Source organism: Eublepharis macularius, chromosome 9 (genome assembly GCF_028583425.1).
Source record: "Eublepharis macularius isolate TG4126 chromosome 9, MPM_Emac_v1.0, whole genome shotgun sequence".
NCBI classification, from domain to species: Eukaryota; Metazoa; Chordata; class Lepidosauria; order Squamata; family Eublepharidae; genus Eublepharis; species Eublepharis macularius.
The window spans coordinates 72,276,196-72,300,987 of NC_072798.1; the positions used below are offsets into that span (position 1 = coordinate 72,276,196).

Genomic DNA, 24,792 nt, shown 5'->3' on the forward strand with positions numbered 1-24,792 from the left:
TTGTACTCATCCTCCTGGCATGAATTGGAGTTAATTAAATGATAATAACATTCAGGTTTAATATATTAAACTGGCAGTAAGTGCTGTTAGGGTTTGGCAAATGGAAAAAGCAAATGGAATACTACAAGTGCAAGATGAGGCAAAATGCAACAATAGAACCACCATTAGGGCAGAATGCTAGAATGTATAATTGCCTTCCAATAGATTTTCTAGTATTGCATCCCATCGATTTTTTAATATTGCATAATTAAAGCACTGCTTTAAGCCCGTAAAGTTGCTTTCCTTTGTATAAAACATTACATTTTAGGTGCACTTTATTGCTCATTTAAATAAAGGATTTTGTTCATGGCAAGGGGATGATGGTTAGGAACATTGTTTTAACCAGTGAATGAGATGTGGGCTGAACTCCTGTTCCTTCTCTGTTTTAGGCACATAGCCTATGCATGGCTAGAGATGCAAGCTTTTGGCACATGTTGAAGGGGGGGGGGGGCGTGTTGATGCTTGGCTCTTAGGGTATAGCCCATAGCTCATGTCCATAACTGAGCCAACTTCATGATTCCAGGACCAGACCAAGAGTGGGTGGGAGTTGTGTCATATAGTTTTTTATTTATCTAATATGTATTTTTCTGCTTCTTTGTAAGGTGCATTGAAACTCCAGGGTAACAGGAGCATCTATATAAAACAATGTAACAGTAAATTGTTGCAGGGAGGGGTAATCTGTTTGCATTAGTACACATATGGTAGGGCGGCATTCCAGGATTTCCCTTGCTTTGCTACATAAAGCTTAAGTACAAGGAATCAAAGACTTCTAAACACCTGTCATTGTTAAAAACAAACAAGCAACAATAACAAGAAGCAGCAAGACTGGAAGGCAGACAGATATTCAAAATATCCTCAAGTGAAGCAGACAAGTAGTTTTCTTTTTATAGAGTATGAACACCTGGATTTAAAATGAAAAATCACCTACACGTTGCAGTACCTACTTATTTTCCTTAAAACATCTGCTGAAACCAGCATGGCCATTCTGCTGTCAACACTGGCTACGTCACACATTAAGAATGGATGGTAATATTTATTGTTTGGTTGTTTTTTTGTGCTTAGATAACAAAATCCCCTCATTTTAAGCAAGAATTCATTTTGGTTTTGTCTTTTCTTGGCCTTTTCTAGGTATTCCTTCCATCATCCAAGTCAAGATCCCTACTGTACCATTCCCAGAAACCTGACCTGAGCAGGCAGCAGGAAAGGTACCAATAATAAATAATAGCTTGGCCCAGAGCCTGGCAGCAGCCCTGGAACTTGAAGGGGTAGATCCCTATTCCAACACACACAAAGAAAGTTCAAGCTCCAATTCACTCTCTCTATCAAAATGCCAACAGCAACTGTCTCTCTCCCTCTACACTGTCTGCAAAGTCAGAGCTGGGAGCCCCCTTCCCCCTACTCTTTGCTTCCTTGTTGTAACAAATTTGGAGCTCCACACTTGAAAGGAAGACCTGCCTATCAAGCTAAATTGAGCTTAGATTGGGGTTTCCAGGGCAACAGCAGGAGTTCAGACAGAGTTTAGACAATCCCTGCCTAAGTTGCCAAGGTAATTGATTGCAGGTGCCAGATTGTCTGGCTTGACGGGCAGCAATGAACGAGGCTTGCAATGACCACCTGTTTGTTTATAATGGGGCATCATGAACAGCTTATTCATGAACAGCAGATTGGGCTGTTCGTGGCCTTTTTTTGTTCATCGCTGTTCGTGCCCATCTCTATCTGTATATAGTTTATATACATTATATAGCGTGCAAATTTGGGAAGGGTAAAGAATAATAGCCAATCTGACTCTTGGGGGGAAATTAAGTGCCGCCTAAATATATTTATGATTTGTACAACCAATCTGCCTGGAACTTTCTGCATTCAAACCAGGCACTCTGCCACTGAGCCCTGTCCCCAAGGCCAAGACCCATAATCTAGTCTCATGCTCATTTAACCATATCAGTTTCTTAGGGTTGCCCTCCTCCAGGTGGCTAATGGACAGCTGGAATTACAGCTGATCTCCAGACCAGAGTGATCCGTTCCCCTGTAGAAAATGGCTGCTTCAGAAGGTGGAGTCTATAGCATTAAACCTCACGGAGGTCTCTCCTCTCCCCAGGCTCCACCCCCCCCCCCCAAATTTCCATGAATTTTTAAACTAGTAGCTGGCAACCCTCTATCCCAACACAGATAATTTAGAAAGAACCTTCCCTGGAATGGGAGATTATAGTCAAGTTTTAAAACTGCAACTCTGTTTTTGTAAACGAGAATAATCTTGCCACTGTAACTTTTTTCTGCTTCCCCAATCAAGTACTTTAGTCCGAATCACAGCAATTCAGTAATTCCTACTCTGCATACCAGCATGCCAAGTTCTAGCAGATTTTTTTTAAAAAAACAGACAAAATATGTGAGGGGGAGGAATTGAGCTGTGTCAGCATGCCAGAGATCGGCAGAGCTTTAACTATTGTAGGATGTCACAAGCACGATGCTGTAATAAGCAAGTCTTTGTTGACAGTTCAGAAATCAAAGCATGTTAGCAAAAGAGGGAGGAGCAGCATTTTCATGCATCTGGACCCCGTCCAGCACAATTAACACCACATAGATCACATTATTCACCTCAAGCTATAAACCAATGAAACAAGACCGTATTTTAAAGTGCGGTTTGATCATCAGAATGCCAAAGCAATAAAAAGTTAAGGATAGCTTAGAAAAGTTATAGCAAACTCCATGTTTTGCAGTTGCTAACAAGTGTCTTCATTACAACTATCCTTCCAGTGTCTTACACTATTGATTAATATTCATCTGAGTCACATTAGCAATTAATACGCTATTTTAATTGTAGAGTTAGAAGGAACTAATTGACATCTAGCTTGTCCCAAAGCAAACTTATCCATCTACCAGAACCCTCCACTACAGGAATCACCCTGAGCAACTAAAGAGTCACACTATATGAAAAGGCACCTGTGTAGCCAAATTCCCAAATACAGTCATCTGTCACACGCTGGGTATTATAAAATTACTCAACTAGGGCTGATTTACACAAGCATTTCATTATACAATATGTCATCTTAGTATCACTCAACACTCAGCTAAATGTGTGAACTGCTTTACCGAAAACCATGGCATTTGAAATGTTCTGAGTTAGAATTAGAGTTCTCTTTGCAGTTTGTAGTCTGTAGTGGCAGAGTCACACATGCATGGCAACACTTGACAGTAGAATCACTGAGTGAGGAATATGTCTGTATGATCCATACTGAGGGCCATGTCACTTTTGCAAAGGCAAATATTGCAGTATAGATTCTACAGACTTTTTCAGCAGGTGGCATTTTTGTTTGCTGCAAGGAGCCTTCCATTGGTCCAAGAGGTTCTGGGGTTGACACAAGTCTCTTTCTTTGCACTTAAGAAGAACATCAGTGTTAGATAAGAATGCCATTCCTTTGCTGGGAGAAGGGGATTCCCTACTCCTACCCTCTGCCTGGATGGCAGAGGAGAAAAGGTGGGGGAATGCCACCCTGGGCACGCTCTTGGGGCATGCTCCTGGGGCGGTGTGACAACAGGAAAGACTTTGTTCCCGACCCACAGAAATTTGCTTTTTTAAGAATTGCAATATTCCCATTATTTTTGTTTAATCTCTGACCCATCTTTTTAATAGCTATGCCTTTTCCTAAGTCATATTTATTTATTTAAAGCATTTGTGTGCCACCTTTTCACCAAAATAGCGTCCCCAAGGCAGTGAGCATTAAAACGTTAAAAAAATTAAACCATCTTAAACAATTTTAATTATGCTTCTTTTCAAATTTCTGCTATGCATACCCTAATGTATTATTTATTAAATGTAAGTCAAACACTTAGGACTGGAAGCCAGTTTGGTGTAGTGGTGTAGTGGTTAAGAGTGGTAGGACTCTAATCTGGAGAGCGAGGTTTGATTCCCCACTCCTCTGCTTGAAGCCAGCTGGGTGACCTTGGGTCAGTCACAGCTCTCTCAGAGCCCCACCCACCTCACAGGATGATTGCTTTGGGGAAGGCTTTTTATTCAAATGGAAGGGATGTATTGTAGGGATGGGGTCTCAGATGCTTCGCTAATGAGTTTGGGACCATAGACTTCATCACTATATTGCCTTACATATTATCTGCTGTTTTAAATATGTACTCCTATGTACCACCAGTGCTCCATGTTGTCTAATGCTAGTCCTAGAACTCATTATGTTCTGCTTCAGTATTTTTTTCTGCTCTGTATTGGATTCTTGCTAATACTATCTTTTAAACTTGTATCTATTTACCCTATGGTATTGTTTATGAAATGTCCTTGATACTGTATTGAAATGTACTTGATACTGATTGTACTAATATCATACTGTGTAATCCGCCTTGAGTCTCAGTGAGAAAGGTAGACTACAAACAAACAAACAAACAAACAAACAAACAAATAAACAAACAAACAAACAAACAAACAAACAAACAAACAAACCGCTCTGAGTGGATGTTAAGTTGTCCTGAAGGGTGGTATATAAATCGAATGTTGTTGTTGTTATACTCAAGTTACCATACTGTTCTACTGATTATGACAAGTGTCAGCTTGTGTTCACAGAGCTTAGTAACAGGGCCTAGATATACTATATATACACTATATATACTAAAAATCTCTGTGAAGGGAAATATCTAGAAGCAGCGAGCCCTGTATATTGCAATGGATACAGAAGACGTGGAAGTGAATAGACCAATCTGGTCATCGTGCTAAAAGATAAGAGCAGAGGCTAATAGGCAAGATAGGAATTGCCAGGGCTTTTTTTCTGGGAAAAGAGGTGGTGGAACTCAGTGGGTTGCCCTCGGAGAAAGTGGTCAGCGGTGTGTAGGGCAATCTAAACTCCCCTCTGTCTGGAGATCAGGGGGTGGGGCCACCAGCCATGTGACCATTTTCAAGAGGTTCCGGAACTCCGTTCCACCGCGTTCCTGCTGGAAAAAAGCCCTGGGAATTGCTATCTATTTTAAAATAGATATCAGCACCAAATTCCCATCTAGAGAAACATCTGGCAATCCCAGTAAGATCTGGCATGACTTCTTATTAGTTGACTAACAACTTCAATTAATAAATCAATCATCTACTAAACATAACAAGTTTTCTCTCACAGTCAAGATAGAAATTGAAAGCATTATCCAGGTGCAGAAAACACAAAATAGTATTTGTTGCAGATGCTAATTTTGATTCCAGGTGAATCAGGTTATATGAGGAAAAGGAAAATTAAACTGATGCATTTGTTTAAAAAACCTCAACTTTCATTGCCCCACATTTCATCTGTCTAGCTTACACTGCAGATCATGTGCTTAAAACTTTTGTTTACTGTAGTCTACCAATGTAATGTACAAAATATATATGGATTTATTTTAAAATCTGATCCATCCGCCATAAACATTACTTTTTCTTACTCTACTTGAACTATTAGAGATAATTCTTTGGGTCTTAATCCTAATGCTGTTGTGTTTTCATAGAAACCCTTTGTTTGTTTTCATTACAATTAGCCTCAAAAAGCTTTAAGTGCAAACCATTTATTGTGTTTACTTACACAGTATTTCCATATACCTTCTCTTCCCTTATACACAATTGCAGTCTCAAGGAGCCCATCACATACTATAGTGTCACATGCGTGGCAAATGCTCAGCCCTTGGATTTACTTCCTTTTCTTCTACCTGAGGGATCCTGCTGCCAAACAATAAGAAGGTCTGGGATGCTTGTTTTTGGATATGAGGCAGACAGGGAAAGTAATTCTGTTACGCAGCAAGGAGCAGTAGGTCAAAGACAGAGCATGTCGTTTGCATATACCAGGCTCATTCCTTGGTATGATGGTGAAAGGATCCCAGGTAACTGACGAAGGGAGCTTGACTTTAAAGTGTTATTGGACTCAAATTTTGATCTCAGGTGGGAAGGTTCATAAAAGTCCCTGGAACCTCGCACAACAGCCAAAATAGACGGAAATGAGCATAGTGACTTCCTGATAATCTGACCTACAATGAAGTTCTAAAAACACATAATTTCTTTGTTTCTCCTATCTCTTAAACGCCTACTTTCTGCATATCATATCCCTGCTCTTCCACTTGAAACCAGCTGAGTGACCTTGGGTCAATCAGAGCTCTCTCAGAGCTCTCTCAGCCCCACACACCTCACAGAGTGACTGTTGTGGGATAATGATAACAGTGGGCATTAAGTTGTCCTGAAGGGTGGTATATAAATCTATTATTATTATTATTATTATTATTATTATTATTATTATTATTATTATTATTATTATTATTATCCACTAACACTTTTGAAAGTCATGCTATTTCATTCCTCCCATGCTACTTAGCTCCAGTGTGAACTTCAGTTCCATGAAAGGATTACTGTGAGCAGAAACCATTGAATTTTGTGAAAAAGCACTTTAAAGACCAACCACATTTCCAGGGTATGAGATTCTGTGAGTCAAATCTCCCTGGAAATCTAGTTTGTCTTTAAGGTGCTACTGGACCCAACTCTTGCTCTTCTGCTGCTGACCAACAGTTACCCATCTGAAAATATTAGGAGAAGAAACACTAAGTCCCCTCTCCTAATCAGGAAGCAGGTTCTGCTCTTACTCTCTACAGCCAGTCTCATAGACTGGGTAAGAGCCTTTGACTATATTTGTTTAATATTTATTTAAGTACATTATTTATAGTCTGCCTTTCTCACTCAGACTCAAGGCAGATTACACAGTGTGTAATCAGTACAATCAGTTTCAAAGACATTACAATAAATGATGCAATAGGGTATATATGTGTAAATTTGCACCGCAAAATGTCGGCCACTGAGAAATCGTGCGGTGCGGATAAAACCACTAGAGAGCTTCACAGTGGTCTACTTTATTATAGGTGTAATTATTGGGTGACTCCTGAGGATGTTCTGATGAAACAAGATATTAGATGGCTCCTTGTTGAGTCGCGGGGTCCTTGTACCCCAATAACAGCACCTGTGGAAAGAAAAGAGAGTGTAAAGAATATTGAAGATTTATTATCTTTATTCTATGGATACTTACCTTGATTGCTGAAGCACTGACGTCTTTTTCTTCTTTTGACTTATACCACACCTGCAATGGAAATATAAAATAGACTGTTATTTATTCATAGGAGGGCCATTGTTTGTAAAATTATTCTGTAAAATTGATGTGTATTGGATTCTTTGAGCCTCAACTTTTAATTAGTTTCTGATATTTTTGAAGAACATATAAATGTAATGAATAACATACATATAATGAACATATCACCTGAGAAGCATTAAAACATGACAGTGCCTTGTGTTGCATGTAAAGACATGTCTGAATGAAATTGGCATCCAAAATGTCTGGATACATTCCAGCTGCATCCAAATTATATCACATCTGGAAGGAAAGTGAGTAATACAAGATATGAATGAGACATCTTTTAATTCTCCTTTATTATGATCCCAAATAGGTTATTTATTAATCCTGTCAAACATAGGAAGGTGTAGTTCCTATTAACAAGCGGCCCATCCTATGCTCTAGGCAGCCCGGGAACTATTAAAGTTAATGATTCCTTACCAGAAAGGCATGGTAGCCTTGCATTTATACTGTTCAATCAGCTCAAGAATGTGATTTCCATTTTCCATCTATATCTATACAGTTTTCTATATGAGCGAATCACTAAATTTTATTAAACTTCAATTCTCACATATCAGCTATCAACCCCTTCTTTAAACCCTTTTGGAGAATGCACAGCATAACAATAATAAAATTTAGAACAATTTAAACAATTTAAACATAGATTCATAATAATGGAAGTAAAACATAATTTTCTAAAGGAAGGCCATAGATATTTTATACCATAATTTAGAGAAGTCTTGATACACGTTCAGTATTTCAACATTCAGCACCTTATTTTTATTCTCCATATTTCCCTCTGCACATTGGTGAAGCTTGTGCCCACAGAAATGTGCAGGCATGTTCTTGCCACAAAATAGCATTGATAGCAAATTCCATTGGGATATATAGCACTGAAAATCTTGTTTCCCTAGCCAAACTGGAAGAAAATCAACAGCATGAGTCAGTGAGAAAAGGCCCATTACTAAGATTGGCTGGTGCATGCCTACATGATCACTTGGATCAAATGCATCTGAAAGAGCAAAATATTTGATTGTCATTAAGATGCTAGAACAGTTTGGCTATACAAGCAGGAGCAGCGCCAGGGTTTTTGGCGCTCGCACGCACGCACACCAGCCTGTGCGATGACGTCATGTGTGACATCATCACAGGCGCGTGCACAAGCCGGTCCAATTGCTGCAGCGGGTGGCTGGGACGGCACGCGGGTGGCCTCCCAGCTCTCCCACTTGGTTGCCCTGCATTGCCCCAGCCACCTGCCCGCGGCATTTGCGCCCGGCCGAGGGGCCTGTGCTGGCGGCAGCGGCAGCGCAGGGGGGGAGGGCTGGGAGGCTGCAGCTCTATGGCGCATGGTCCTGCCCCCAGCGCCTCCTCTGGTGCCTCCTCCGGTGCCCCGCACCCTGAGGCAACCACCTACTTGGCCTCAATGGGCGTGCCGGCCCTGTATACAAGCCACAGGAGGTGTCTATCAGCCTCTCGAACAGAGCTGTGATCTTGGCATCCTTGTTACAGATTCAGTGGACTCAGATCCAGAGGAGTTAGCCATGTTAGTCTGTAGTTGCAAAATAGTAGAGAGTCCAGTAGCACCTTTAAGACTAACCAACTTTATTGTAGCATAAGATGAATTTCACAAAGAGAAGAGAACTATGGTTCTCGAAGGCTTATGCTACAATAAAGTTGGTTAGTCTTAAAGGTGCTACTGGACTCAGTGGGCTCAGTTGCTTATAAATAACATGTTTAAAATCATAGTATGACACAGAGTTCCAAGAAAGTTAATTAAAAAAAACTCTAGGTGTTGCCTATGGTTTGGGGATTTGTGGGAGAACGCCAATATTTGTGACGTGAGAACCTTGATGCAAGTGTGACTGCCAGTCAATCTCACCATGACCAGTCTCCTTATTTTTGCATCACCAGATCCACCTCAATGTTGTTGTTGTTTGAAGTTCAACTTCCTTTCCAAGGAACTGTGCACCCAAGGCAAGGAGCTGTGGCTCAGTGACAGAGCATCTGCTTGGCATGCAGAAGGTCCCAGATTCAATCCCCAGCATCTCCAGTTAAAGGGTCTGGCAGTAGAGGATGGGAAAGACCTCTGACCGAGACCCTGGGGAGCTGCTGCCAGTCTGCTAGACAATGTTTTGATGGACCAAGGGTCTGATTCAGTATAAGCCAGCTTCATGTGCTCACCTGTGCACTAGCCACTTGTACTACAGGGCCATGGCTATGTAATGGCTTGGTAAATAAACTGCATTTGTGAAATGTGTTGCAACTAGGGCTACCCACCTCCAAGTGGGTTCTGGAGTTCTCCCAGAATTTTAACTGATCTCCAGATTACAGAGATCAGTTCCCCTGGAGAAAATGGCAACTTCCAATGGTGTACTCTATGGCTTCACATCCCTGATGAGCTTCCTCCCCAGACTCTGTCCTCCCCAAACCCCATCCTCAAATCTCCAGGAAATTCCCATGCCAGTGTTTGCAACCCTTGTTGCAGCTACTTTTGTACTTGCACAGTTGGTGTACAGAATCTTTTTGATCCCTGGTAAAGGTATCCCTTATGGTCACAGTTGAATCACCAGAGTGATTCATTTACAATGTGTCCCCTGTTTGTATTTGTGTAGCTGGATTCATTGTTGAAATGGTCATTGGATACATTGTCTGTAAGAATTTGCATATTTTGACAACAGTTTAGCTACTTCTCTTTTTAGTTTGCAGCGAATGGCATTCAGTTGCAAAGCCTTTTGGGGAAAGGCCATGGCTCAGTGGTAGAGCATCTGCTTGGCATGCAGAAGGTCCCAGGTTCAATCCCCGGCATCTCCAGTTAAAAGAGATCAGGTGAAAGACCTCAGCCTGAGACCCTTGGGGTTGCCAGCTCTGGGTTGGGGAATTCCTGGAGATTTTGGGGATGCAACCTGGGGAGGGTGGCATGGGGGGGGAGGGACCTCAACAGTGTATAATATCAGAGTCCACCTTCCAAAACAGTCATTTTCTCCAGGGACCTGATCTCTGTAGCCTGGGGATCAGCTGTAATTCTGGGAGATCACGATTCACGGACCACCAGCTGGGTAACTATGTATCACTGGTTTAACTACATATAAACAGCCCAAACCTGATAAAGACTTGATGGTTCCAGGGAGGGGAGGGTGCCTTCAGGAGCCTTTACTTTCAGGAGGCAAACATTTATGGTAAATTCTGCAAACAAAATGACTGAAAGCATATGAAGACTACATTAATTTACCACTAATAGTGCAACCCCATGCACACATAATTAGAACTACTACTATATTCAGTAGGATTGATTTTCAAGCATATGTATATAAGGATTGCTGCCTGAAGGAGGTTTGGTTTTCTTTGGGCAAGGAAGCTGTAGGGGAGGGGGGCTCTAGATTTTTTCCTGTTCAGCAACTTTTGAAGATAGTTTCAAGTGGGTAGCTGTGTTGGTCTGCAGTCAAAGAGCAAGATCCAGATCCTCGTTCATCAGATACGAGGAGTTGAAAAAGGAAAGAGTCTTTCTAATCCAGATAGGGGATGGGAGAGCTATTTTAAATTAAGAGTGTCAGGAAGCTAGTTATAATACATGTTGTAATTAGCTAGATAGAGCAGGGGTGTGCAGAAAATTAGAATCTGTAATGCAAGAAAAATCCAGTGTCCTGAATTAAAACCTGAGAGATCTATTGTTCCAAATTTGCAAATAAACTCAATTACAGCAATTTCGTGTTGTAATTTTTCTTTGAAGTTTCTCTGTTTGAGAACTGCTACTCTTAAATCCAACTTCAAAAGTTATCTTTCATCACACTTCCCCTTCTTCAGTTTCCAAGAGTCAGCAAAGATCCTGAAGGGTGATTTTTTTTCCATCTCACTCTAACAGGAAAGTTGTTACTACAGGAAAATGTCATTGTAAGATACATGCCTGAATCCTTTTCTCCTGGTTTTCCAGTTATAATAACACAAAATAGCTGCATTCTGGATTTGAAGAGGAGAGATGCTAAATGTACCGAGTGACATGGACATATATTAAAAACCACTGGTATTCAGCAGGCATTCATTCATTGTATAGGTCTGATTCTGAACAGGGGAGAAAAAATTGAGATGTTAAAGAGACAGTATACTAGTTTACTGTGGCTTTGGTTGTAGTGTTCCCAGGTGACTGCCAGTTTGCCTCTCAGCCTGCCAATTGTTGGTAATTGCCAAGAGGGGGCAGGCCACCTGGCAATCACCCACCACTGGCAGGCAGCCTGGGCAAACGCACAATGGGTGTGTGTGCTCCCAGTTGTGTGCATTGATGTCACTTCCAGAAGTGATGTAATTGTTCTGGCTGTGGGAGTACTTTCACATTTTAAGTGGGGCAGATTTCGGCCCCAAACAGGCCAATTCTTAAAGAACCTGGCAACCCTACTTAGTAGCCATCCAATTTCTCTAGCTGAGAGATTGGTCAATTGTTCCCTGGTCAATGGATGCTTTTGGATCCATTGACCAATCAGGGACTCAAAGGGAGCCATAAGGACAGCACCCTGTCCCATGAACTAGGTGTAATGGTGTGGATAGGCCTGGCTCAAATGGAGAGCAGAGCCACCTGCCTCAAAGCATCTGCTTGTCTTCAGTACTGAGTTAAAGACAGAGGAGACACTGACTGACTGATTGACTGACTGACTGCATAATTGTCAGCCTCTGGATTGTCTGGTGTGGAGCAGAAGGTAGCCGGGATTAATGTGAGTTGATGGGGCACAGAAGTAAAGGAAGTCTGAAGACACATCCCTTTTATTAGTCTAAAAGCTTGAGAAACAAATTTTTTGAAGATATGTGTGTTAGGGAGAAGGAACTACAAATCCCACAAGGCAGTGTGAGAATGTGAATACATGAATACATTCTGATCAGGACAGTTTAGCAGCCATTAACAAACACCGATTGACACGGCTATAATGGACACTGTCTAACACGTCTCAAAATGTGTGTCTGTTTTTTTAACAGCGTGCCTTTTAACTCTTGGAGGCAGCTGTGGATTCAGTGGCCAGGATGTGAGGGGAGGCCGCTGCAGCAAAGCATGTATCTGCCCCGGCAGAATCATTTTGTTTTCATAATCTAACATGTTCAAAAAGTTTGGACACAGAAAAAGAGGGTATTAAATGTTTGACTCCAGGGATTTATGAATAATCTGCAAGCCAAATCACAGTTGATCTAGCAATCTCGCCCGATATTATCTGCCTTTTTTATTAGAATCTTGTCTTCACTCGGACCTCTCTGTATCACTCTGTGTCTTCTCACAAGCTCTTGATGATGTCCTGCCACATAATTTTTATTTTATTTTTCTGAAAATATACTTACTTTTTTTAGATCATTTATATCCCACGTTTCTCCCTAATGGGGACCCAAACTGGCTTACGTAGTTCTCCTCTCCTGCATTTTATCCTCACAATTACCCCATGAAGTCATTTAGGCAAGAGTGTATGACTAGCCCAAGACCATTCAGCAAGCTTCAGTGGCAGAATGTGTGGTTTCGAACGTGGGTCTCCCAGATCCTAGTTTGACATTCCAAACATTGCACCACACTATGAGTTGCGATATTCTACACCCAACTGTTTTTGAGGATTTTTCATGGAGTCCAGGCAGAAGCCCAACTGCTGCCTAACAATGAAGGAACTGTTTATTCGAAGTTTCTTCAATGTGTTGCCAACATACTGGAGGCTTTGAAATGGAAATAGATGACCTGATCAAGCCTAGGTCAACCATAGTGCAATGCTGAAAGGCAGCTTCACTCTGGCCAGTTTGAAGTGGACCAATCCAGCTGCTGCTGTGAAAAAATTATTACTGAGGAAAACCCACACACAGGCCAGATGCATTCATTTTAGTGAGTTGCAGTCTGCATCCATTTTGCTCAGGGTATTTCAGAGTACCCATAAGATGTTTCAGTACCACTTAGTTTTATTAGAGATAATGGACCAAGTCTGAAGCTGAATGTATGATTCAGTTTCAATTTAGAAAGAGTCTAAAGAGTTCCTTGTCACATTCAGTTTAATCCGAGATCTGCTTATTTTCAGGAGGTAAGGATGTTTGTGTCAATGCTTTCTTATGTGTCATATTTTCAGCTATTCATGGCATAAGCATAGATGTTTACTTGTCCTTCATGGCACTATTTCTGGAATCTATGTGGTTTTTAAAAATCTTGTAGCCTTTCCCTCTCATGGTTTCTGCTGGTGTGTGGGAAACTGGTCCTACTCAATGGATTCGTTTGGATCCATTGACCAATCAGGGACTCAAAGGGAGCCATAAGGACAGCGCCCTGTCCCATGAACTAGGTGTAACAGTATGGATAGGCCTGGCCCAAAGGGAGGGGCAGAGCTACCTGCCTCAAAGCAACTGAGCATCACTGAATATCACTGTACTGCCAGTTTTCATTTCCTCAAGTTAGGGCTGCTATGATGTTTTAGTTATGAACTCTGGATTCTGCGGACAAGTTGAAAATATGCATCAAGAGCTTAATTTTATAAATGTTGCACACGTGTATAAATTGCAGCTCTGATGAAACTTGACTATATACAAGTTTCATACAAGCAGGGGCCCTATCTTGACATGGCCACTTGTCACATGCAGGGCTCATTTTGAGGGGGAACATGTTGGAATGCTGTTCTGGAAGCTCTTGAATCTGGCCATGTGATTCCTTCCTCCTTCGGCCCTGCAGGCTTTGCAGAGGACGCTTAGCTGCTTTGAGTTCATTCTGCTTTTTTCCCATTCCTCTGTGTGTGAGAGAGAGAGCCAGCTGGGGCCTGGCAGAGCTCTGCAGAGGAGAGTAAGCTGCTTTGAATTCATTCTGCTTTTTTCGTGAGAGAGAGAGAGAGCAAGTTTAAGCAGAGCTGCTGGGGGGCGCCTTTGCAGAGGAGGCTTTAGCTGCTTTGAGTTCATTCTGCTTTCCATTTCATTCAGGGGTTTCTGTGTATGTGTGTGCTGCTTTGAGTTCATTCTGTTTTATTTTCATTGGGGGAGTGGGTGGGTGGGGCTGTGTGTGTATGTGTTCTGCTTTGAGTTCATTCTGCTTTCTTTTCATGGAGTGGGTGAGGCTGTGTGTGTGTGTGTTGCTTTCATTCTTTTGTTGACTGAAATTGACATTGTTATGGTTCCCACAGCTTTTGAAAGCAGATTGGTTCTGTGTTAGTTAAATATATCAGTTATGGTTATTTGTATTAGTTAATTGTTAATTGATGAGTTTCTGATTTTATAATAAAACCATTTAACATCTTGACTATTTTCTTTGTGCTTTTGAAGCAATTTTTCTCCAGGTAGGTTTGGCAGCTCTCAGTTGGGAAATACCTGGAGATTTTTGGGGTAGAGCCTGAGGGGTAGGTGTTGCTTTCTGATACACTTCTGGTGATGGCAGAGGGTGTGGCATATGCAAATCAGTCATGCCAATGACACACTTCTGGTGATGTCAAGGGGCGTGCCTATGCTAATGAGTTGTGCTAATGAGTTATATTAATGAGTTCCTACAGCTCTTTTTCTACGAAATGTATTTTGTTTGTTAAAGTTACAACTCATACAAGTATGCTATTCACCAACAATCCTGTTTATCCTGTATTTTTAAACCAGAAATATGTTTAAGGACAAGCTGTTTCAGGAATTCAGGACATCAGAGGCTGTTGGAGCATTTGGGAAACTGTCCTCTGTATCCAACCACGTCTGCATGGAAAGCTGATTTCCCTCTCTTCCAGGTGCTTCTTCTGACCCTCCAAAAAGATCATTCCCTGGGTTGTGGGAATAGAGGAATAGTGTGAATCCCCTTGGTACTCCAGAAATCCAAGGCCTAGATCTTATCCCAACAGTTATACAACATTGACATATGAATCCAAGCCATCAGCCCTAAGATGGAAACTATCCAGGCAGACTTGTGACTGAGTGTAGAAACAATGACATGTTACCCCGGGGTATTCCTGGTGGTTATAACTATGGAAAGGAGCACATGGATACTGTCATAAGGGGCCTCGTGACTGGAATCTGAGAAATTATCAGGCTGATGGAAGTTTTGGCTGTCCTGTCCACTCAAACCTTCCAACTTTATTTTCAACCTTAACTACCATTGTGCCATGAGTCATTCTGGCACTTTTATCCTAGAAATGACTATAGGTGCCAAGAACTGGAGCTCTACCAGCCTTACTTTGAACTGAAGAGAATGAGAAGAAACTTCTTTTCATAATATGCTAGAAGATGGGCTCAAAATGTAACATACATGCCTGGAATATCAAAACTGAGCAACAGAGAAGGGATTGTAGAATCACTCCCAGTCTGAAGCAACATCACACATTGCTGAGCCGTAAGATAGTACTTTCTTTCTAGCTGAAAAGGGGAGAGTAACAGAAAGCAACAGTTTTTAAAATAGAAGAGGAAGAAAGCATTCTAGTAACCCTCCTCATAAGTATCATTTTTTTTTTAAAAAAAGCAGTTGATTATAATGTAAGTAATAGATGATAGACTGTTGAGAATGCCTTCAGGAAGGCACAATTTCAGTGTATCCTGTGTGATCCTTTGCAGATAATAAAATGATGAAAAGGATAAAACATTGTGGTTTGATTAACTTTCTTTGGGCTCAAATCATTATAAAAGTTTTTTGATTATCAATTAATCCAACACATAGAGATACATAAAGACTGGCACACATTATTTTGGGAATTAATTTATCAGTAGGTGTGAAAATAACAGTATCCAAAAGCCACAGTAAGTTTAAAAAGGCACTTTCCAGGTATTAGCTTGTGGGAACATGAGGAGAAAATTCTCACGGTTTACGACATTCAAATTGTGATAATTCCATATACTTTTAGGAAGAAATGTTGTCCGCATCAAGGACTGTACATTATCTGTCTTTTTTGCTGTCATCCTGCCTCAATCCAATGGAGACATTTGCAGTTACTGTGTTGCAAGATTTCTAGTAATTCTAATATGGGAGGAGGCAGTCCTTCAGGTATCTCAGCCGCGAGCCATTTGGGTGTTTAAAGGTAAGGATTTTGAATTGTGCTCAGAAACAAGTGGGTAGATACATAGGGCATCCCCAGACAACCAAGCTGAGCAACAGAAGGGATACAGATGAAGGAATAGTGGGACCACCTGCACAGATATTTTGCTTGCAGCTCTATGTCTACTCCAATCGGTGTTAGCAAACACACACACACATACTCATTAACTTATGTGTGTGCTGCAATCCATAACAGGGACTGATGAGCATTGTGAGTGGGATATGTTGGATTTAAGTTCCTGGGGTTTTTCTAGAGGGACTCCATCCGAAATTTTACTTTAATAGTGAGCTTTGCAGATTGTATTAGCAATTATTATAGTGTGAGCTGAAGTGAAAACAAGCTGTTTTAATTATTGCTCTTTTTAGTGCTTTTATCTTTGTGTGGGAAAGTTGGGTTCATGTCTATGCAAGATAGATAACTTCTTGAAGGCATCATGTAACACTTGTGAGGGATGAGGGTGGTGGCAGCCGATAGAAGATGATGGTGGTCCAGCTGGTCCAAAATATAATCTTTTAATCAAATAATGTGTGACTTCCATGTACTGCTTATAGTCCAGCCAATTTGCACTACTCTAAGACTGGACATGCAAAAGGTTGCTTTTTAAAGAACATTTTGCTTTTTGGGAAAGCTGCCCGCATATCTGGTGGGCAGATATATGGGCAGCTTTCCCAGTATCTGGCTTACCAGGCATATTAATGGATAACACACTTTATTTTAAGTCAGTTGGCTGTGACACTTCAGTCAATTTGCTTCATGCAAGGGAGAGCAGGGAACAAGGCTGCAATAGCACTTAATGGAAAATTGAATTCTGGAACAAGTTTTGAACTCCAGACTCTGGAACAAGCCCAGCTCTGGAACAAGCCCAGCTCTGGAACAAGTGAAGCAATTGTTGAATGCCTGGCTTGGAATATACACAAAAGGTATCACCTTCACCCCTGAATAAACAATTCTGTCCTACACATCTGGAATCAGGAGTAGAATGAATCTCCAGTGCCTTCTCAAAGAAATTGGCCAGTGAAGATAAGGCTCCATGACTTTGATCTATTCATGTTTTTGCTCAATTTGGTTGAAAATGGTCTCCTACCTCTTGCCGTCTGTTACAGTTTACCAAGGCTTCTGATTTGGTTTAATTGAGAGGATTCTGTGCATGGCTTTGCTGTCCTCTCATTTTCTATTTCCAGGATCATTCCCAAAGGAACTCCTCAAGACACACACAGATGAACTACACAATACTATTTAACCCCAGCAATCTGATATACTTTTAACCAGGGCCTTTTTTCTGGGAAAACAGGTGGTGGAACTCAGTGGGTTGCCCTCAGAGAAAACGGTCACATGGCTGGTGGCCCCGCCCCCTGATCTCCAGACAGAGGGGAGTTTAGATTGCCCTCCGCACTGCTCAGCGGCGCGGAGAGCAATCTAAACTCCCCTCTGTCTGGAGATCAGGGGGCGGGGCCATCAGCCATGTGACCATTTTCAAGAGGTGCTGGAACTCTGTTCCACCATGTTCCCACTGAAAAAAAGCCCTCCTTTTAATATAATGACTGGTACAGCATTCAGAGCTCCTGCAATATGTCACCATGTTCTGGTTAATCATAGATGACCCAAATCCACAGTGATTCATTTAGAAAACCAAAGATGCCAGAGCCATTTGACTAACTGAGACGCATCAGGGCAGCTTTTCTTGTTCTCTTCTTGAACCTGTTATCTAGTATTAAATAAGCTTTTAATAAGCTCTCCTTCTCAAGTGTATCTGGGTGTCTTAGCACCATGTGGAAAGCTTAGTAAATACTAATGAAAAGAAAATGTGCAAAACCATGGGGATGTGATGGGGCTGACTCCCAGACCCCTGAGTGGGCAGTGCACAGAGAACCCTCTGCCTATGCAGGAGTCTTAGGGTAAACCTTTTTTAAAAGTTTGAGTGTGCGGTGCTTGAGAGGAGAAACACTGATCTAACCTGGGCCCATCAGTACATTTATTCCTTAGGGAAACTTGATTGGAGGAAAGGGGAGTTAAATGTCACCTAGTTGTTCCTCCCCTTGCTTGTGCTAAGCTTCTGCGTGCTCTGCTTCTTGGCATCTTGGATTCCCACCTAAACAAGATTCTGTATGACACATGTACTTCCAAGGATGTCCAAGGATTCTGTTTTATTGCTCTGTCCCTTCATTGTAGGTTCCAGTTGCTCCCTTGCCACTGTGTGACCCTCTGTGTTGAGCTGATCGTCCATCAGGTTAGGGCACATCATTCCAGTTGCAATAATTGACCCACTTTCACTCTGTTCCTTTCTATAAGAGCAATTAGAAATCTATAAACTGGCTCCTGCTTGGAGCCAATCTATCTGTTGCCTAAAATAAATTATTTTCAACTTTCAAATCAGAAATGGCAGAATCTTGGCTTTGACAGAACCTGATTTTGTCAGTTTAAATTTTCTAACACAGTGCTGCTCTTATAACAACTTTTGAAAAATAGATTCAACTATGATAAGTATGTTACTGAACACAGTGATGTCAATAAAGAGTAAGCATAATGCTTACTAAATAGGTGAACACTTATGCAGCAGTCATTGTTGGTGAAAATCTTGCCAAAGGGAGGAAGCACCTTTTGATGGTGCCCTAAACGCACAAGAAAAATAGCAAATGCTTCATTTCAGCCCTAGTAGAAATCCATAAGACAGGCACTGCAACTTGTAATGCTTTCGTCACTGTGCAAATCACTGTGTATTTTTGCACTTTTTCTACTCATCCATCTAGAACAACTGTTCTATGGAATGCAACGTCATGATTCTCAAGCACCTGTCAAGATAAATATTCAAATACTTCTTCAAATAATTTGATATAATTAAATGAAAAAGAATCTGCCAAGCACCCCCCTCCCAATACAAATTTGTCAAGCATAAGCCTTTAAAATGGGGAATGTTAATAAACAAGGAGGTCAACTTGATGAAGGCATAGGTTCCACGATAATGAAAACTTTCATATGGATACGTTTTCTGCAAATGCAATGTTTCCTAATCCTCTTTTCTCTGTCAGAAAGACATCCAACCCCCACAAACCCCTATCAGACTCAAATGACAATTATTGCATCTGGAGTATCATTAATACATTTATTTAATTATAATTTATTTTTTCAACCATAAAATGGACAAATCATGGTCCTGGTCTACTCAGTAAGAAAGAAAATGATAAAAAAGTAACTTAAAAAAATCCAAAAATCACCAGTATCAAATAATACTATCAAGATTGCCTGAAATACAAAGAAACAACCAATATGTCTATCTATATAAACTTTTAATTAAGAACCTTGCATTTTAAAGCAGATGATACAGTATAGTTAGTTGTGCTGACAGATGCTGGGAACTGAATGTCCCAATCAAACTGGTACAATTGTGTGAAACAATGTAAATCTGAGATTTGCCAATTAGCATGAATGATGAAAATCTAGCTCATCTGTGTTGCGGATTAAATTAAAAAGGATCCTCTTGACCTTCCAAATCAGCTTCATGCAGAAACAATCAGGTTTTGTTCCTTACATTATGTAGTAAGAAATTTAAAGGTAGTCATGCATTTTGGCAAAATTTTTAGTTGTGGTTGTATTAAAATTATCCCTACTGCATAAAAGTGAATCAAAGGAAACATTTCACCAAAGGCTTTTCAGGGTATTATGCATGAAAACATATTTGCTTTCAAAGAATTATATAATTTAAGAAACTCAACAGTGTTTCTGTATCTTTGATATTCTTTGTGGGGAAGTTACCATGTTTACCTGCTTTTTAAAAAAGATTCAACCTGTAATAAAGAACCAAAATTAAACTAAAACTGTGTTATTGATATTTTAGCAGTGAAGTGCCTAGTCTTTTAAAATGTAAATACATAGTACAAAAATTATCAATGGAAGGGAGTGTAAAGTATTGACAGATCTGTTCTTGTTTTCTGTAAATAGCATTCTTATGGACATCTACAGTATCAGTCCTAAAAAGTTAAAGTCTATCTCTAAGTAGCTAGCAAGGTTGTGCTAATAAAATATGATTCAAAGCTTATAGTTCTCGAAGCATCAGACATTGCACTATTACTTGAGCCAGCTGATTCAATATCACCGGGGTTATTGTATTCAACATTCACACCAAATTCTCAGCACACCATGGATTCTGAAAGAAATATGCGTCCCTTTTAAACATATTTAAATACAGCACAGACACAGTCAGAACAAAGACATTCTGGTACCTCCTACAGGGATTCCAGTTTTGCAAAGAATATAATAATTAAGTGCCGTCAAGTTGCAACCCAGTTATGGCGAACCCTCATGAGGTTTTCAAGGCAAGAGATGAGCCGAGGTGGTTCGCCATTGCCTTCCTCTGCAAAGCAATTATGGTCTTCCTTGGTGGCCTCCCATCCAAGTACTAACCCTGGCTGATCTTGCTTGGTTTCCAAGCTCTGACAAGCTTAGGCTCGTCTGGGCTATTCAGACTGCTAAAGAATAGAACTAATAACTAAAATCGGAGATTTTCTTGAACTTTCATAACATCTTTCTTCATTGGGAATGATAAATAGGGGAATCATTTAGGAATTTTAAACTCTTATTTACAGCTCTAGGACATAGAACAATATTGATTTATTGGAAAATGCTAATCATTCTCCTAATGGTTGGCCTTCACTAAAGTAAGGCAATATGTTTGTCACAAAAAAAATAAATCTCAGGATAATTTTTGCTCTGTGCTATTTTGTCTTCTTACTGCATATTCTATTTGTTATTACTGTAAATGACCCAAGTTTTAAAAACAGGTAAATACTCTATCCATTTTAATATTGATGCTATACTGGAAAATTATTATTTTTTCAAATTTTTGCCCGGCCATTCTATTGGCTAACCAATATTAGGAGGCTTATAACATTAGAATTCAAGCCACATCATTGATGATAAAAGTGGAACTTCTCAAATAGTACCTGGATACAATGAAATATCATAAGTAAATTTGCTTATAAAGCTATTAATATTACTCATACAGCAAAAATAATATCTCTGTGGTTAAAAAAATCACACTTGGCTTGCCTAGCATCTTTTTCTAAGACATGTTAAGTGAAAGGAAATATCTTAGAACTAAGGTGCTGGAATATCCTTTTCCTCTTAATATTCATCATTTATTTGTCTCAGTTTGTCAAAAATAAAAACCATTGCTTCCGTTGCTGATTAACTTGGCTTTCAATGATCTCAACTAATATTTAGTCACTTTAAGAAGAAAATCTGTAGAAAGAAATGGTGAAATGTTTTTGCTTTGACTGTATCTCTGAAAACCTGAAAATGTCATAAAGCATGGGGTCATTCAAAAATATGCAGTACACAAAACAGATAGGATAGTACGGACAGACGTAGTTACTCCTACATATACCACATACAATCAACATTTCAATCTCTATTATGTTTTCACAATTTGTTATTAAAGGTAAAGCACCTATGTTGGTGATTTTACTTTCACTGTACAGCCTATGTTATTGAATTTTAACACTGTAACTTGCCCCATTGGACCAAATCATGCAACTGTTGACGAACAGCACAAAGTGCTTTATAAGGCATCATTGGAACAAGTTAAAAATCATTCCTCAAACTTTCAAAAGTTGAGTTGCTTGACGAAGGAGTTCCTGGATGCCTCTGTCTTTTTTTTAGAAGTCCGTAGTTAAGTCAGGAGGGTTTGCTTGAAAATTTAATTTATTTGGCTCAGGATGGTGCCACAGGAATCAAAAAAAGAACGGAAATCCTCTCATGTTGGAAGGTCCTTTGCACTAAGTTGCACGTATAATTCCAGCAACATTCAGAATTCCAAGTAGGCAAGGATACAAATGGCGGTCAGCAAAAAACCAAGACAACTAGATGATACTCCAGCAGCAGATCCTAGAAAATAAACAGATTATGCCTTTTAAAAGAATATCCATTACTTATTAACCCATTTTGGCTGATAAAAAGCAGTTTTCTGAGCAGAAGATTGTTAAAATTTTATTGGCTGTGGTTGACTAAAGAACCACTGTACAAGTAACTACATTTTTGACCTCTGCTATGATAATGTCCTGTGTATAATTTTATTGATCATCTATAATCTTTTCATTGTCTGATGTGCTAGAACAAATGATATGTAGTGTTGCCAAATAGCCCCCCTCTCCTGCTTTAAGGCCTGCCATGAACTGTGTTTGAGTTTCCTGCATTGCTGTTTTACTGCTACACCAGAGACTGCCTTGCGCGTGTGTGCTCTAACACATGTGTCTATTTCCTGCCTGTTTGGACTCTGTTTCACGTGTCAATTTCCTGCCTGCTTGCTATCAACCACGGACTGTGCCTGTGCCCTATTCCTGCTATGGACTGTGTTGTACATACTGTTTCCTGCCTCCATGGAAGCCTGCCTCACCCGGGCCCAAGCTGCGCTGTTAGCAGCCAGGTGGCAGCCAGGGAAACCTCCAGCGAGCCTGACCAGGCATCCCCTGGCCAGTTCCTGTCTGGAGACCCCCACAGGCCAGTCACCCAGCTTGCCCTTGCTACCAGGCAGCCTGCTAGCAAGCCCCAGCCATGCCCAGCTGGCAGCCATGTTCCCAGGCAGCCAGAAGACCCAGAGAAGCAGCCTGCCAAAAGAAGCCATTTCGGGGAAGCGCGGAGACCATGTCTGCAGCAGCAGACCTCACCCTGCTCTGCATATCTTAATAGCCGCCCCAGAGAAGAAGCTAAGTGCCGACCATCCCAAGCACTTAGAGAATGCATCTCAAAGCAGCCTCCAAATTCCAGAGCTGATGACGTCGGGACAACCCCTGTCCGCTGGAACATCCATTCAACACGCCCGGATCTCCCCCTCCCTCCTTTGTCCCCTCTTCCTAAGGTATCACAATAATATAATCAGATTCCTAAAGTGGCCCATCTAGGGTAGTTGTAGAACCATTAAAACCTTTGTTTTGCCCGTGAGAACCACTAGAAACTGCACCAGCCCCAGGATACGTTTTGGGGTATTTAAGCTGGTCTCCCAGGCCACATGGTGTGCGTGCCATTCCTATCCAGACTCCTTGCTGTCACTCTGTTTCGGATATAGTGCAGGCATTAGACCACCTCGCTGTCATGTCTTTGCTCCGCTTCAGGATTGTGAGTATACCCAACTTCATCGCTCTCAAGTGGGCTATCCCGCTAATGCAACCGTCTCTATTTTCTTACTCTGTTTTCCTAGCTCTTGTATGTAACCTGGTATGCATGTGCTAGTTCAGGAATACGCCACATTATTTAGTAAAACACGTTGTACCTTTATTTAGTCTGCCTCTTTATTCCACGAGCGTCTGGAAAAGGGACCTTGGTATAGTTGGTTAAGACCCGCACGAAATTTAGTTCCAGACTGCTAGCTAATTCCCCATTCTAATAGAGCAGTTCTGGTAACAGTAGAGATATGATTTTAAGTAATTAATTAATATTGTTTGTTCTGCCTCTGTATGGCTTGTGAGCCATACTAAAGATTGACTGACTATAACTTTTAATCCCTTAAATATTGATAGAGATTTTAAGTGAAACAGATCTGCTCACAAAGCTTCTAATTAAGTTTCTTCTGTGAATTCTGATGCTAAATATTCTTTGAATGTTTGCCAAATATTCAGTCAATACCTGATCTCTCTATTTTACATTTGATTATATTGGTTGCTTGACAGTTAGGATTTGAAAGAACTTAAGAGCTGTCACACTACAATATTTAGCACCTGACAGTTCACTTCTTGTGTGATTTGATCCCTGGGGCCTGCCCAAATCCTAATGATCAGGTGCCAACACATTCTAAAGCTCATATTTTTCAAATTTTCCACAGAAACAGAAGTACTGACACCCAGATGATCAGACAACACTAACCTATTTAGAATTTGTTTCTCCAGCATATCATCATATTATTTCAGATAAGAAAAAATAACGGCACATTTAAACTATCAAAATAAACTATTCAGTCTGTGCTTGCAAAAACATTAATGTAGTCATGATTAGCCATGAACTGAGAGTTGTTACATAGCACGAAGCATTTTTCTGCTTGCCTGACTGTAAAGGCGGCAACACACTGCTAGTGTTATACATGACGAAATTAGCCATTTTTGAAAATGACTTACTTTTTCAGTTTATCTAGGTACAATATTGGAAGTCTGAAATTTCAGAAAAAGCCCATACTATGCATGCAGTTTCCTTACATGAGATGGCCAACTGGCAGGAAGTTTATAAGGTTATTTTGTATGACTCTCTGAAACTTTATTAGCCAGGATGCTAATAGGTATTGTGGATACAGGTACTTTAGGAAAATAAGTTGAGGACAGCTCTGCCAAACAGTGCCTCTATTTTGAAAGATGAAAGCCTGGGACCAAGTAGTTGATTAGCAACGCCTGCAAAGAGGAATGTCTCTGTTGAAAGGTTAACATGTATCGAACTGTCCCTGAAAGTGGTATATGAGCCAGTTTATAGCATAATTTGATGGAATTAGGAATCTAACAGCTGAACATCTGTGGTGAGTCACACTGTCCTTCTTTAGGGTCTATATATATGGTTTGTGCCATCTCTACTGTGTATATATATATATATATATATATATATATATATATATATATATATATATAACCAGGCTGGTTCATGGTTCGCGAACCAGCGGTTCATCAGAGGACATTTCTGACGAACCACCATGAACT

The 24,792-nt window shown here is 40.6% G+C and overlaps 1 protein-coding gene across 1 annotated transcript in view; it reads right to left on the reverse strand.

The window, feature by feature from the left end:
• Positions 1–6,941: 6,941 nt before the first annotated feature.
• CNTN1 (contactin 1) overlaps positions 6,942–24,792 on the reverse strand; it is a 233,015-nt gene continuing 215,164 nt past the window's right edge. Inside the window, exons 26-27 of the mRNA XM_054987779.1 lie at positions 7,059–7,109; positions 6,942–6,992 (exon numbers count right to left, since the gene is read on the reverse strand). Coding sequence (XP_054843754.1) covers positions 6,942–6,992; positions 7,059–7,109 — 102 coding nt within the window. The remainder of the gene's footprint in view (positions 6,993–7,058; positions 7,110–24,792) is intronic.